Source organism: Aphis gossypii, chromosome 2 (genome assembly GCF_020184175.1).
Source record: "Aphis gossypii isolate Hap1 chromosome 2, ASM2018417v2, whole genome shotgun sequence".
In the NCBI taxonomy this organism is placed as follows: domain Eukaryota; kingdom Metazoa; phylum Arthropoda; class Insecta; order Hemiptera; family Aphididae; genus Aphis; species Aphis gossypii.
In genome coordinates this window covers 30,066,333-30,083,123 of record NC_065531.1, presented here as the reverse complement: position 1 = coordinate 30,083,123, position 16,791 = coordinate 30,066,333, and the positions used below count along the sequence as shown (strand labels likewise).

At 27.0% G+C, this 16,791-nt stretch overlaps 2 protein-coding genes across 3 annotated transcripts; one reads left to right on the top strand and one right to left on the bottom strand.

Annotated features, from left to right (window-relative positions):
- The first annotated feature begins 224 nt into the window (after positions 1 to 224).
- On the top strand, positions 225 to 7,843 carry LOC114127342 (ubiquitin carboxyl-terminal hydrolase 43). The gene is made up of 12 exons (XM_027991550.2): positions 225 to 1,043; positions 3,059 to 3,353; positions 3,418 to 3,660; positions 3,965 to 4,103; positions 4,180 to 4,324; positions 4,402 to 4,692; positions 4,757 to 4,862; positions 5,010 to 5,188; positions 5,280 to 5,485; positions 5,544 to 5,756; positions 7,210 to 7,310; positions 7,374 to 7,843. Exons 1-12 carry the CDS (start codon positions 583 to 585, stop codon positions 7,476 to 7,478), a joined length of 2,484 nt encoding a protein of 827 aa, XP_027847351.2. The 5' UTR covers positions 225 to 582; the 3' UTR covers positions 7,479 to 7,843.
- A 1,248-nt stretch (positions 7,844 to 9,091) lies between these two features.
- Positions 9,092 to 16,159, bottom strand: LOC114127363 (trehalase-like). 2 transcript variants are annotated; one of them, XM_050200739.1, is made up of 10 exons: positions 16,040 to 16,159; positions 14,979 to 15,074; positions 11,901 to 12,558; positions 11,682 to 11,806; positions 11,470 to 11,612; positions 11,227 to 11,393; positions 10,923 to 11,124; positions 10,262 to 10,458; positions 10,049 to 10,178; positions 9,092 to 9,243 (listed from the first exon to the last, which is right to left on the bottom strand). In XM_050200739.1, exons 2-10 carry the CDS (start codon positions 15,059 to 15,061, stop codon positions 9,143 to 9,145), a joined length of 1,806 nt encoding a protein of 601 aa, XP_050056696.1. In that variant the 5' UTR covers positions 15,062 to 15,074; positions 16,040 to 16,159; the 3' UTR covers positions 9,092 to 9,142. The 2 variants fall into 2 exon arrangements, with proteins under 2 accessions (XP_050056696.1, XP_027847383.2); XM_027991582.2 differs by having other exon boundaries at positions 10,035 to 10,178; positions 16,040 to 16,158.
- Between the last annotated feature and the right edge of the window lie 632 nt (positions 16,160 to 16,791).

The window sequence follows — 16,791 nt, the reverse complement described above, 5'->3', positions numbered from 1 at the left end:
ATAAATTTATTCCATAAAATATTTTTCTAATATTATATCTTTTCATTTGTAGGTAATATACAAACGTGTACAATAAAATTTATTTTGTTGTAAAAAGTATAATATTGTGTAATATAATATATATTTATTTTTCTATACATCATTCTCCGTCGGTTAGACGGTAGCACTGTAATGTTCGAAGGTTTTCGATAACGAGTTGATAAATTTTTCCCGTGAAACGATATACAATAATAATATAGTTAGTAGGCACCTACATAATATTATTATTATTTTGTATTTTGATTTTATAGACTTAATAGTGTTTGAACTACTGTGAATTTTTGATTAATCGACGCGCCGTTCGATCGGTTCGGATGTGTCGTCGTCCATCAGACGTTTTAAATGTTTTAATACTGCTTGCAGCTACCTAACTTGCCAAATCGTGTACATAATATAATTACTTGCAAAATTCCTATTTTGTGTGTTCAACTACTCTTCCCATTTGTTTTGTTTTATTATTTTTATTATTTTTTTAAAATTAATCACCTATACAGTTTTACGTACTGTTCTAATGTTACCAAAATTTATCGGTGACGTTTCGAAATGGACGAAATATCGTTGCTGAAGAAACGCACTTCGGCCGAGGCGCTGCACAACATGACTCGCAATGAGGACCCCAATCCGCCGACGTCCAAGCTAAAACGATCTTTTTCACTTAAGCGTGACCTGATACGCAATAAACATGTAAAGCCTGGTGATGTAGATGATGCTAGATTAAAGTTATCGATGCTGAGGAAACCGTCATCATGGAACAAGGTGCTTGGAAAAATGTTGCAAAAAATGTCATACCTCGGCTTACAGCAGGACAAGAGCAATCTATGTTCTAAGTATGATGCTTATGTTTCACGCTCATCAACAGACATCTATAACGATAACACCTATCAAACTCCAAAAATTTTAAGCGGTGACAAAGTTCCGGGTGTGGTTGGTCTGCGTAACCAAGGAAATACATGTTTTATAAATGCTGTATTACAATGCTTAAGTCATACAGATGTTCTAGCTAGGTAATTAACTTTTGAAATTTATTTATTATCTAAATTTAAGTTTTAACGAAGTACCTATTCTAAATCTATATTTCTATGTGATCCCTAACTTTTAAGTAAATTTATAAGATATGAATAAAGTTTGATCAAAAGTTGTGTAGGTAAAAAATATATAAACGTTTTTAAAACTAAAATTCTATTTATTATATATGTTCATTACTTCCCTTTTAAATAAACATTTTTCAATAAATATTAATTTAGTAACATGAAGTAAATATAATTGCATTGTTTTCAAAAAATAATTCATAACCTTAATATATTACCTATTCATGTTTGATAAGGTAATTTATCATTGATTAGTAACTATATGTTTATTAGACTTATATTATTTTACCAATTTTTAAATAGTTATCTCCATAGCTATCTATTTCTAAATAAAAGTCAAATTAATAAAAAGTATACCCATCTTGTATTTAACCAGTACCTACTTAATGGTTATTGTTCCTACCCATATATTTTAATATTGTTACCTAGTAGGTATTTTGACAAAAAAAAAATGTACCTATTTGTTTTCATAATTACAATAATTGGCTGAAATTTAATGCAACATTAATCATTTGGTTTGTAGGCTCATATATTACATCAAATTTTATATTGATATAATCATACTACATTCTTTCTTAATTTAAGTATTGATACTGTGTTGAAATCTCATTAATTTCTTAAATCTACTTATATTAGCCCCATCTCAAAGTTAAATTAGATTTGTATTCTTTTAACTAGACTACCTCAACTTTAACCCTTCCTCCCATTGTACTAAAGTCAATGCTGTTATGAACAATGTGTACATACCTTGTTACACACGTGTGCACACAATTGTTCAATGGCTCATTAGTCAATATAAAATTAAATAAAACAATAGTTTGATTTAGTGTAATAGTTTACCTATTTCCACAAACCATTTAAAATTAATAGAGATCGTTAAGTTCTACATTTATGATATTTTATTGACAAATTTCTAGCTTAAAATAACTAATTAGTATCAATGTTTAGAAACATTTCTTATATTTCATCTAGTATTTACTTAATATTATATAAATAGTACTTATAAGTACTTATTATGTTATGCTAGAATATAACTATAGACAATTCTAGTTGTAGCCTAATTTTTTATATGACAACTAATAATAGTTATCATAAACCTATAAAATTCTATTAACAGAAAGTCCTGAAATATACTAATAAACTACTTTGTTCATGTTTAATTATCTTTTACATTTAATGCTCTATTACTTAATATATTTTTAAAAATAATTTTGCGATTTTATTTGGTATATTTATTTTACTATTAAAGTGGAATAGTTAGATATGGGCCTTGATATGGGTACTTAGGTACTTTTTATTAGGTAATGATTTGTTTTTGTATGATAACTAATACTTGCTTATAATTCTCAATATTTTGCTGTTTATTAATTCTAAGTATAATTAAAAAATCTTTGAAAATTATTTATTTTATGACCAGATGAGCTAGACAGGCCGTGCCTTGTTTTTAAATTGTTTAGCTCACTACTTTATCTACATATTTCATATTCTATAATTTTGTCTAAAACTCCCCGCAGTTTATGATATTAAAATTGTATTAAGCCCTCCCAAAAATTTGATTTTCCTTAGAAAAAATCCTGGTGTCACCACTGAATGTAGCAGAATGTATAGTCGACTTACTTCTAATTATTTAACATAAGTACAGGTAAAATCATTCTTATAATTATTTGCTCGATTATTTGTTACTTATTAAAGAAATGAACATAAATTTAATTTGTCACACTTTTTTCTTTTTAAAATACATAATTAAGTTTTTAAATAATTATAAAATAGATCTTATCTTATATTTAAATATTTAAACATTTAATAATATACTTTATTTTTATATTATCTATTAGGTACCTAATAAAATTATTTTAGTTTTTATAAATTTATTTTTTAATACCAAAGTAATAGAAAAATATTTCAATACTGTGATTTTAATTTTGCTGTAGATATTTTGTTATGGATCAATACAAAATGGACCTCACTAGAAGAAATAAGTTGAATTCAAAAAAATATGGTACACGCGGAGAGATGACTGAACAACTGGCACTATTATTGAAATCTATATGGCTTTGCAAATATGACCCAGACATGTCAAATCAATTTAAAACGATTGTAGACAAATATGGTACTCAATATAGAGGAAATAATCAGCATGACGCACAAGAATTCTTATTATGGCTTTTGGATAAGGTTCATGAAGATTTAAACATAGCTACAAAAAAAAAATATAAAACGATTAGAGTAAGAGGATTAATTAATAATTGTTTTTTATCTATTATTTTACTATCATTATTATTTTTCTCAGAACACATTTGGAAGGCCTGATGAACAAGTAGCAGCTGAGACACTTGCTAATCATATACGTTGCAATGAGTCCTTTATACATGATGTATTTCAAGCACAATTTAAATCCTCACTTACATGTCCGCGCTGTATGCGCCAATCCAATACATTTGATCCATTTTTATGTATATCAATACCAGTACCACAATGTTTTTCAATGCCTGTTTTTATTACTGTTATTTATACCTCCCAACAACCAAGAGATGTAAGTTCAAATGTACTTATTTAGTAGTAGATTTTTATTGTTTATAATATTTATTAATTTTATAATTCTTATTTTAAAAGTTTACAAAATATATTTATAATAGTATACTTTTTATTGATTTACATTCTAATAAACTAAATATGTTTGATTTTAATTATTGATCATATTATTCATATTTAATTCAGAAAATTGTGACGATTATTAATGAAAATAATAAATAATAATAATAATAAACTATAAAATAATATCACACATTTTCAATTAACAAAAAGTCATATTAATGTGATAAAATTTTGTTTTACAGGTTAAACTTGGATTATCCCTTCCAGTTGATAGTAGTATAGCTGAGTTTCGAGAGTTATTATGGTCTTATACTGGTATATACCAAGAGCATATGTTAATTACTGAAATAACTGATATCGGTTTTAATCGAACATTTTGTGGTAATTATTCTTTATTTCTTATTTCTATCGATACATTTAACATAATGTACATACATTTAAAATACATATTTTTTAGATTCTATGCCAGCATCTATGATAAAAGAATCAGATCCCTTATATTGTTTAGAACTTCCAAAGTTGAACGATTGCAGTAATGAGAGTGGACCTTACTTACTTCTATGTTGGGTTAATACTCTTGTTGTTGAAGATCAATGCTCAAGGTTGTTTGTCTTAGTATTAGTATTATTCTATACTTATATATATTTATTGTTTAAATATTTTTGTTTTTCTATGTCAGGTTTGGAAGTGCATATACCATGCAAATTTGTCGTGAAACATCCTATAAGGACCTTCAAAAACTTTTACTTAAGGAAATGGCAGTGATGTTACATGATGATATATTAACAACTGATCAAGATATACCATTATTTGGCATACGATTGGCTGATGCTAGTGATATACCTCAATATTTAGATCCAACAGTTGAATTACCGCTTTTTACCGATCCAATTGATCAAGCATTAGCTATGTCTGGAGATCAACCTCATGTAAAATTAATTCTTGAATGGAATTTCCATGCTAAGGAAGCGTAAGTCTTAAAAGAAATAATTATTATTTGAAGAAAGAGAGGATATTCATTTTAATATTTTTAGAACAATTGCTGATCATTGTGATCAAGTTGAAGAACATGCCAGTGTAAAGCAGCTAAAATTAAATTCTGAAAAGGGAACATCTATCACGCTTGAACAATGTTTTGATGTAAGTTTGTAATTTTTTTACTAAAATAGTTGTAACAATAAATAATTATTATTTAATATAAATCAAATAATGTTTATATACAAATAAAATAAAGGCATATTGAAAAATTTTTGAATTGTTAGTAAAATTATAATATTCTACATTTAGTTATACACAAAAGAAGAAGTATTAGGTCCAGAAAATGCTTGGCATTGTCCACAATGTAATCTTAAACAAGAAGTTGTGAAAAAACTTGGATTATGGACTTTACCTGATATTTTAGTGGTTCATCTAAAACGGTTTAGACAATCTCTTTCACTACCGTCATCGCGACAGCACAATAACAGGTACTTAATGATAATATAAAATATTTATGAATTATTATATTTCATTATTTGTTGGTATGTATTACTTAGTATAATCATTTTTTATTTTCAGACAACCAACAAAACTTTCAGTACTTGTAGATTTTCCTTTATTTAGTTTTGATATGACCCCACATTTAGCTATAGGTCGGGATGTTAGGGTACCATTGAAGCCTCTAGCTTCTCGTCGACTATCTTCTATACAAGATCGTAACCTATATGATCTTTATGCTGTATGCAATCATCATGGATCAGATCCTCATAGTGGACATTATACTGGTTAATATACATTAATTATGGTCAAATAATCACAATAAATAAAAAATTTTATTTCTAGCATTTTGCAAAAATCCTTATGATAAACAATGGTACAGTTTTGATGATACTAAAGTTACACCAATACCTGATACTTCTCTGGTCACGACATCAGCATACATGTTGTTTTACCAACGACGAGATATGATTCTCAATAATTCTGACCATTGGGCCACAAGGTTACATGCACACATATCAAATAGCCATTCGGTTGGACAAATAGTTGATAATATAGGTATTAAACTAACTAACATACCATTTTTAATGTTTTAATGTAATCTATTATACAATGCTCACTCCTATTGTTCTTTATTCATGTGTTTATTCTGATTTTAGTGTTTTTGGAATTCTTAAATAGTATACTTATTTACTTCATTTAAAAATTAAAATTGTTTAAGAACTATTAAATGCGCTTGTAGGTGATATAAACTTCTATTTTTTTTTAATGAAATCTTTATTTTTATATTTTGTTTGTACATTAAATAACTTTTTTTGAAAACGTTAATGTATCTTAAAAGAAATTTTTATTAAGCTTAATATACTAAAAATAATAAGTTTAGATAATATTGAAAGTATATAAATTTGAAAATAATTTCATAAGAATCTGAGTAAAATGAAAACTAAACTAAACATTCATCTATTTTTTTTACTTTATGTAAAACCACTATGCAGAACTATATGAACTTATGGCACACAGTTTAATAACTCAGAAATTTTAATTTAGATTTATTAACCTTTCAAAAAAAAAAGTATTTGTTTAGCAATTGAATGTAGAAAAGAGTGATTCTTGTTTAAACATAAGAAGTTTGTATCACTATATGAAACTCTTTTAATTATGTCAAACATATATATAAAATAGCATATTTTATTATACAGTAAAACCTCTGTTATTAAGAGGTTTTACTTTATTTGAAATTCCAAAAATCAAAATTTGAATACATGTATTATTAAAAGATAAGAATGGAGAAAGGTTGAGCATGCTTATTGTTTGGTGTATCATTTTGTGTTGATGCAACTTTTTTACTTAATTATATATTATTTAAATTAAAATTAAAATTAAAAATATAATGGCACATTTAATTTTGCAATAAATAATAAAGATAAAAAATAAATTATAAAAAGTATATATTTAAAAAATTTAAGAACCTCAAAAATATTATGTTTAAAATAGGTACATTATTAATAAATGTCTAATAATATATATAGTAGTTGCCACTTTTAAGACTCACGGTTATGATACATTTTTATATTGGACTCATTTGTCACTACACTGGTTAATTGGCTCAATTAAATACACGGTTGGATAAATAACTAAAAATTAGGTAAATTTTTAAAGATTTTTATTATAACATAGATAGTATGTACCTATAATATTTAGTAAATATAGTGACAAATAATTGATAAATAAAATGTAAATAAATAATAATGAATATTTTATAAGTATATGACCTAATTTCTTTACTTTACTTATAAATCTTTTATCTTTTTATGTTGCACATTACTATCTACATTTATTACATATATATTTTATTTTTGGGCTTTTTACCTTATTGACTGTTTCTGTTAATAGACTCAATTGCTCTGGTTTCAAAACGAGTCCAATAAGCAACAACTCCTTTATTATCAATAATATCATCTATTATGAATTATGATAAATTATATACTAAATTTTTTTTTTTTTTTTTTAGAGCATAATAATGATGATATTGCAGAGTTAAGTGATTCACCATCCAGTCATACTATTTCCAGGTCATCGACGGTTGAAAATGATATGGTATTTTCGAGATCGGTAAATATTTGATTTTTTTAAGTTTTCAGTGATTGAAAATAATTTATTGTATTTTTTATTTAGAGTTCACCTATGGTAAATGGGATAAGGCCAACTGATCTTCATCTAGATGATTCTGAAAAAAATTTCAAGAAACTTTTACATAATGCTAAAGAGTCATGTATTTAAAATGTTTAGTGATATTATCATTGTTTTAAGGTTGTTATTTTGAAGAATTTCAAATTGCTTACCATTGAAGAATTATTAATTGTTTTTATAATATTTAAGTTAGGTATACATAAATGATTACAATAAAATTTTGGCAAAAGGTAATTAATTTGCTCATAAGAAGGAACATTCCTTATTCATTTATACAGTTTCCATATACTTTTATGGAGAAACAAAATTTGTACTTACTAGTTTTCTGATTTTTATACTTTACACTAAAAAGATTAAAAATCGTAAATATGAAAATGATATAGAAACTTTTTCAATATATGCTCAACAATATGTCCCTCAAAAAATGTTGATAATAAAATATTTAAGAAAATAAAGTTGTTTTTTTTTATAATTTTTAAAGGAAATAACTGCAAACCAATATAATATTTTGGTGTTTATGTCTACCATATTATGTTTATAATGTTATAAAACCTAATGCCTTGTAAAACTAGAGCTTAGTATTCTATTAGATATTAAGATAATATCCAATAGAAGATGTGAATATTATTGTTATTTTTACTTCCTCATTTTATTGCTACAAATTAAATATATATTATTTTAATAAATAATTATTTAATATGCCGATGATCCAAAAATGTTTAAAAAAAAAAAATTAAATAAAGTAAGATAACATTTTTTCTGTATAATCTATGGATTATGGAATTATAGTAAAATATTATTTGAAAATAATGCAATATTTTTTATAAAATAGATAAAAATAATAAAAAATATTAATAAAATTTTGTTACAATATTTTTTACAAACTATGATCTGTTAGACTGTTAATTATTAATAATTCTATAATGTAATAGAATATTTAATAAAATAAAGATAAAAATTTTATTCATAAGTTAAATAAATAATTGAAATTTAATATATTTCTGTATTACACAGAGTAATTGATTGTTTTTATTACCTTTGCTATGTACTTTGGTGGCATTCGTAACACTTAATTATGTGAAAATGATTTTATGGTGAAACGCTTAAAGGGTTTTTTAAGGTATTTAGTGTAATAATTTTTCTAAGTTCATGCATTCGAGTTTTCTTAAATTGTAAATGTATTCGAAGTTAATATGCGTAATTGTGAATGGTGTGTTAAAGAAATAGCGGAACGTTGAATAGTCGCCATTGTGTCGTCTCTTGCATGAATGATAAAGAATATATGTACTTTTTGTCAATCCTATCAATGTACCTAAGACCAAATAATACGATGAAACTTTTAAACATGTATTTTAACTCATGTCTACGTAAGATTGATCAGGCTAGGTAGGTACCTACGTTTAAGATTTCATTTATACTCAAGCCGTTCATACGAGTTGGGAAACGAAATTTTAAAAGTAACCTAATCGTTCTCAAGTAGACAAAAGATAAATGCATATGAGTTTTCATGAGCGTAATCACATTACTATGGTCATCAATCGCCAGTATGATTCATAAAAAATTGGTAGGTACATTTTGGTTGAAATAACTGACCGCTTGCAATTCGCCTAAAAATGTCATGACAATAATTATGATATAAAATTACATGTATGAAAAGTAGTATAAGCTCGAATATTTTTCTTTATAACGTTTTCAAAAGTGGATTTAAATTTGGTAATTATTTTATTTAATATTTTTATTATTATTTGACAATATCAATTGTTATCTTCCAAAAATTGACAGAATTTTTTAAAACTGCTCTTCAATATATTTGATCCATCTGACGAGTTGTTTCTTGGATTACCATTTTGAAGCTCTATAAGAATATAAAGAAAAAAACTTAAATTATCATACATTTTGTTTGTTATAGTATCTACATAACATTTTCTTACAAGGTATCAAAAAAAAAAAAAATAGAATAAAAATAGAATTATGTGCCAAAATAATCTAAAATATATTTCAATAGATATTATAAAAATAATAATTGTTTATTTAATTAAATTTCTATCATTTAGATTTTAGAATTAAAATACAAGACCGAACAGTGTCATTATTGCATAATGATTAGTAACACTATACGTAGGTACCAATTGTATTACATCGCGAGATTTGTACAGGAAACAAGAACTAGGTGATATTGTTTGTATCCGCCACGCATAATATTATTTAATACAAGCGAACGTTTGACTTTCGTCGTGAAAAAATTACAATTCCCAGTGAGACTTGTACTTCCGTGTCATTACAGTTAATAATAATAGTCACAAAGACAAAAGCTTTAAGAAAGTTTGTTTATTTATTACACTCATTAAGAGACTATATCTATAAAATACACGTAGGTAGTCAATTATACGTTGCATTTATTCATAACGTAAGAGTCGTTGGAGAATTGAATGCAAATTTGAAGTGAAATCAATTTAAAACATTTTATTTGACGAGATAGTAATGTATGTAGGTATTAAATTTTGTTTGAAATATTAATAATTTATGTAATTTGTATTATTTCTCAATTGGATTTTTTATATTAGAGCTAATTATAGGTCACAAAAAAGATTTAAAGAGGGTTGGCGTCGTTGGCCGGCGAAGTTATCGAGTCATCAAGTTACTTACCTAATTTTTGTTACCATTAGTGTCAGTACAACCGGTACACCATTGGTCTAAGAATTCCAATACGATACCATTTGTCCAACCGAAACCAGTCTGTGGAACGTACTCACCACCACCACCAGTTTCTCCCGGAGTTTCGACGTGGTACTATACAACGATAAATTCCAAATCACAACATGTTTAAAGAAAAAAACGTTTTTTTTTTTGTAGATAATTCCTATAGTTCATACTTTTTCAAACATTATCGATCTTTCTGCAAATCCTTTATAATTTGTGCTCAACCAGACCTCGACCATTTTCGCCGCCACTTCTTTTGCAGATTCTTGTTCCGTCCTGTCTAGACCTTGAATAATATACGCTTGTAGAGGAGGCCAAGCATTTGGATAATCCCACTGTTGTGATGATATGTGCATGGACGTAGGCGTTCCTATAAGAAGAAATTATGAAATAATTACCTGTCTAGTGTCTATATCCTATAGGTAAATGATAAAATCTGGCGTATGTATAAAAAAAAACTCGTATTTTATTTAAATTCTAAATACTGAACCAACATATTTACCAATATTTTTTGGGTAAATTTAATATGGTCACAATTTAATATTAATAGATATACCAGTTATACCTACCTACCTACACGAGCACAAGAAACTTTATTTTTATAAAGTTTAATAAATTATGTTTTCTCGTTTCTTTTTAAGTACCTTACATTAAACTTAAGTATATACTTTAGGTACCTATATACTGTCGTTTACTGCCTATACTGCAGGTATGTTTATAATCTATAAATAAAATTAAACTTAATAGTAAATACTACCTGTCTACCTATATGTGACATATCCGATTATAGATACACCTTATTTAATTATGTATTTATGTGTTACAATTTTATACCGTGAAAACTTATGCTGAAATCCGGTCCGACAATCCCTTCATCCATTAAATATCTTAACACATCATTGGCCACATTTTCTTTTGGCATGTTATAACTTCCTGTCCACAAAGGAACAATATTGGATACAAAAAAACAATCTTGATTTTTATGGTTTATCAAATCCCAGTCAAACCACGCACCCCTGTCTGGTCTCCACATAACCTGCGGTACAGATGTTTTGTTTTTTTTTAGTAAAAATAATACTATGATTATTGAATTATTATACAATAATGGAAAAATTCTATCGTTAGAACTCTTACTGACTTCTTGTATGCCTTTGAGAAATTCTTGCGCGATGACACAATATTTAGTGGCTTTGTATTTGTTTCCTATCTGACCGAACCAAGTACTCAATATACGTGCATTTTGGTTAAGTATACTATTCAATTCAACTGGTACGATACTTGGCGTATGCACAGCTGATAGTTGATCTGTGATTTAACATATTTTGTATTTTAATTATTTCAACCATTCGACGTATTTTATTTATAAGACGCGAGAGCTCACCTGCATTTTCGGAGACTTGGTCGGTTGTAATAAACCATCTACTCGAATAGTCCCATCCAGATTCGGCGCCAGACTTAAGCCTAGAATACATATCATCTTTCTCGTCTTCAGTTTTAAGTTTTTCAGCTACTTCGTAGTCCTCTCTGTTGACATCAATAGATGTATAATAATCGTAATGTTTTTCACCTGTCAGCTACTCAGCTTATACAAACCTATATGACTCTGGTCTCGGTCCCCTCGACGGCGCGTAGTATCTCGCCATTCTATACGATTTACAGTCTTTCTCGAAAGTCACCATCCGATTTTCCGTCCAAAAATGAAATTCGCTCTCCAAGTCCTATTACAATAATAATTGGTGGGCGTGTATTTAGGAATATATCTATAGAAATTATCACATATTTTATAAATCATTTATTAACGTATGAACTTACTGGAATGATTTTTTTAATATACTCAAAGTCGTTGGTTGCTTTATAGTAACTTAACGCCATCAATATGAGCATTGGTGGTTGAGATCTATTTAGGTAGTATGCTCGTCCACCATTGGGCATGAAACCGAATTGGTTCACCAGAGATATGACGTTGTCGATGACACCACGAGCCGTGTCCTTCATGTCGCACAGTATGAGTCCGTTAACAATCCAATACGTGTCCCAATAATAAATCTCTCTAAATCTGCCTCCTGGTATGACGAAACCGTTAGGAACCCATAACAACGAGTACTTATCAGGATTCGTTTTCACGTCGTCCTTGATTTTTCTCGCTAGGGTTTTCCATACTTGGTTCAATCCCAATGCCCACTGCTTGTAACTTTCGTCAACGATCCGGTCGGCGATCGATGGAGTATCGGTAAAATCGGGAGGGATCCACACCTCCAACTCATCGCCGTCTTCTAAGTGATCGTCAACGAACTTCACCAACTCTTCTTTTGGTGGTACGTTACCATTATGAGTGTCTTTCAGTGCCTTATAATGGGTTAAAATCTCAGATTCGGTGCATTTCAATTTTTTATCCACAAACGTTTTTGAATCCGGATAAAGTCGTGCTAATTGTATGTCATGCATGAATTCACTTTCGCAGTAGAGTTTGCTTTAATTTAAACAATCACAGATTAATATATATATATATACATATATAATATGTATTAAGTATTAGGTACGTACAATATACTATTATTATACATATGTTTACTATTAAACCGTATCTGAGCTATAATTAGTTATTGATAGGTCTTATATATATTTAATCCGAAAAAAATAACAGTAAACATCGTAATGATAATCTATTGTTATATTCAATTATATATATTATTATATAATATATAATAGACATAGGAATATGCTGTATGCAGACGTATAGGTGCAGCATGAGATCAATCCTGATGTATCCGACCCATTATTATTTATTACCAATGATTATATAATTTTAGGTGCCTACTTGTACTGAGTTGTACTTCTGTTTTACTTACTTTTTAGTATTACGTACAATATAATCAGAAGTTTATAAGTATCAAGTATAAATTGATTTATTAAAAAAAAATAAATTTTTTTTCGAAAAGTGAGAGGTTATTTCACAATCAATCAAAAATAGAAATACACAGTACACACTGTTGAAAAAATCGAATATATAAATATAATGACGGTTTTATAAGTATTATAAACAAAATATTTAAATATTTAACCTAACTACGATAATTTTTAATTTTCCATCAACGAATTTATGTGTTTTTCATAAAGGTAGTAATGAGTGATTTTTTTTTTATCAAACAATACTCATTAATCAAAAATCCATTAATGTTAAAAAAAATTACCTACATATAGTGAAAATAAAACAACATTTTTGAAATTTCTTATCGTTTTAATTGTTTTTACTTTTTTTGATGACAATATACATTTTTTATTTCATATTCTGAAACAATATCTACTTTGGATTACTTACTTTACTTACTTCTCTTACCTAAAATTTAAAATACTTATAAGTATATAAGTCAATAAGTCTATCTGTAACATTGGTAATAAAAAAAAAAATAAAAAAATAAAAACTAAAAATATTTGATTTTTGAACCGAATTTTGGTCGATATAGCTACCTAATTGATATGGGTTGAAAAAGAAGACATACAAATCCCATCCAAGTCTCAAGGAATCTATATGGCCATATTAATTAACTTTTATTGAAAATGGTCCAGTTGACTCTACTGCAGAGAAAAATAAAATAAAAATTCATTTAGATATTCATAGATAGATGAGTTATAATAAGGTACGAAATCATATTATTATTTAATAATTTCAAATTCGTATAACTTGGTTTAAAATAAAACTATGAAAAAATCTATCGAATATTTTTTCTCTTCTACCAATTCGATAATTAGTAATTTTTCTCCGATGTTAAGTAAATTATAAATGAACTGTAGAAATAATCTGGTAGATATTATAATATAGTACCTATGTAATGATACGAAATACATGTGGGTATACGATGTCCTATTAAACTTTGTTGTTTTTTCAAGGTCATACTGTTATAATTTGATTTTATCTAAGTATTTTAGCATAACAAATAATAGTATGTTTAGTTGTACTTCTATAAAACCAAATAATTTTGTTAAAATAATGATTATTGTTAAGGACCATTTTTAAATCGTAAGTTTGAATATTCTTATTTGCTAACTGGTTAAAAACGGATAAAAACACACATTAAGAAGTTATAGTTATTTAATCTAATATCGCACTATTATTAATACATATTTAAATTAAACATATCTATACAATTGTAAAAGTTTAAAATGACAATATAAAATAAACATTTAAACAAATTTAAAAAAAAAAAGTTGAATTATTATCATTAATGTCACATACTTATTAATAAGTAATAATGTAATAAATCATTGTTAAAAACTAATTCTATCACTCATAAATTTATTTATTACAGAAAAATAATAATTTAATTTGACATTGAAGTTCATATTTTTAAAATATAATTCGTTACGTCGTATGTGCCAATATCAAATAGTTATAGTAATAATGCTATTTCAGCAACAATTTATTTGCATATTTAGTAGTAAAGATTTATTTATCTATGTTTGGACTTAAAGATTAATTGATATATATATATATATAGTAAATATCTAATACTGCTAATAGATAAGTCGACTTTAACAATATTTATGTAGTTAGTTATTTTGGTATTAAGTAGGTACTTAAACTTGATATGATAGATTTTTTTTCTTGTCAACGGCGATTTGTGGAATAAGACGTAACTTATTATATACATTATAGGTGTTGCCAGGTTTGAAAATAAACGTATTTTAGAAATAGTTTTTGTAAACGAATATTAAAATATAATATCGATATCATAAAAATTATTTTAAAGATCAGCGGACAGGTGGTTTATATGGCATACATGGTGATTTTTAATAGATACTTGTTTAAATTAAAACATATTCGAACAAATTAATAATTATGAGTAAACCAATTGAATAAAATACATATTATTATTATTATTCTATAGGTACCTCAGACATGTTGGCTGTAATTCGTCGGATGCATAAACAGTTCCGCTTTTCCAGTCTTCGCAAGGTGTGTGTTGACCCCACATAATTGATAGTAGACTTTAAATGTGTCAAAATCGAAAAAAAAATGAAAATTATTTTATATAGTTAAATAATATCTTAGGCTACGAAACTGAATACAATAAATAGATATTTCCATCGTGGATTAAAAAATAATGATAATTTTATCGTTATAAATAAAGATCGTAACTTTTTTTAACATATATGGTATATTGTCGCCATTAGCTCACTTAAAAAAAAAAAAAAAAATGAAACGGTTTTAAAACGTATCACGAAAATGTGTTTTGTAGCTATTTAGTTAGTTACTAAACAATTCGGTTGGTACTTAGAAGATAAATAAATAGAGTACAATAGAGAACAATGTATATCCATAATATATTATTAAAGTTATTCAGTACTTTCTCATTCTCGTATAAGATTATAGATACCTATATTAAAGTTCATATAACTTGCCTACATTTTTTATGCTAAAATAAACATTGATACTATTTTACAGTATCGATTAACATTAATGTAACAGATTATTAAATGTCTTATAAAATATAAGTTAGGTACAGTTAATTTAAATAGGTAAATCCTTTTTATACCTACAACGAATCTTCCATATAAAGAAGCGCATACTGAGCCGGCGGGACCGACCGAACCGAAGAAAAACAAAATATCAATTTTAGATGTATGTACACTAAACACTTGTACCAAACCGATCTCCATACCCGAAATTCAGTTTCAACAGTTCAAACATGTTTGAATTTATCGGCCAAAAATATTTTTCAATTCGGTCGGACCAGCAGGTTTAGATCTGGTGTAGGTATGCGTGGCTTAAGACGGAAATTTCCTTGCAACGGAAAACAACTGTACCTACCTAATAACCTATACCGTATATTTTAGTCTCTCTATAAAGGTCATTAATGGACAACTTATGTATTAAATGTTCACGGTTACGATCTTTAATTCAACAATACTTATTAAAAACATGTCAATAATAATATTATAAGAATAGTTACCTTTAATATCGATATTAATTTATATGTCCGTCGGTATATGTTGTTCCGTAGATGTATAAAATATTATAAATCAACACTTTCGGTAGAGGTGGTTACGTATAACATAATATCATAAATATATAAAATAATAATATAATATGTTTGGCCTGTACACAATATAAACAAGCGTACGCACGGGTACAGCAGAAGGATAATGCGCTGCATATTTTACAACATTTTTTGGGGGCAATTCATTGTCCCAAGTTCCTTGGTGGTGTAAGTTATAGCTGCTTAGTCAAAGTCAGTAGCACGAGCTTAATTCATTATTTAATAGAAGTTAATAAAAGGATTTGAACCCATTTTCCATTACATAATAAATTAATACTTTGAATAGTTGTAGTGATTGTACAACAAATAAGCACCTAGTCAAAATCACAAACTGTGAAGTAACTAACCAAAAATAACACAGTATACTTGCAGTGTATATCACACAATTAATAATTTTGGATCGATTGTAAAAAATGTTCTATTCTGTATGCTGAATCTGCGATTAATTAATGATTATTAATTTTTCGTTTTTAGAGAAAACGAAATCTGTAAATATTTACCAAACGAATTTTATGATACCATAAATGTATTTAATTAACAGGGAAAAATTCACTTGAGGGGAATTTTGCCGTTTTTAGGCGGCGGAGAAAGTTTTCGGGAAGCGTGAGGAAGAATAGTTCTTTAATATTAGTGTGTTTGGACGGTTGTGGAAATGTTTATGGTGA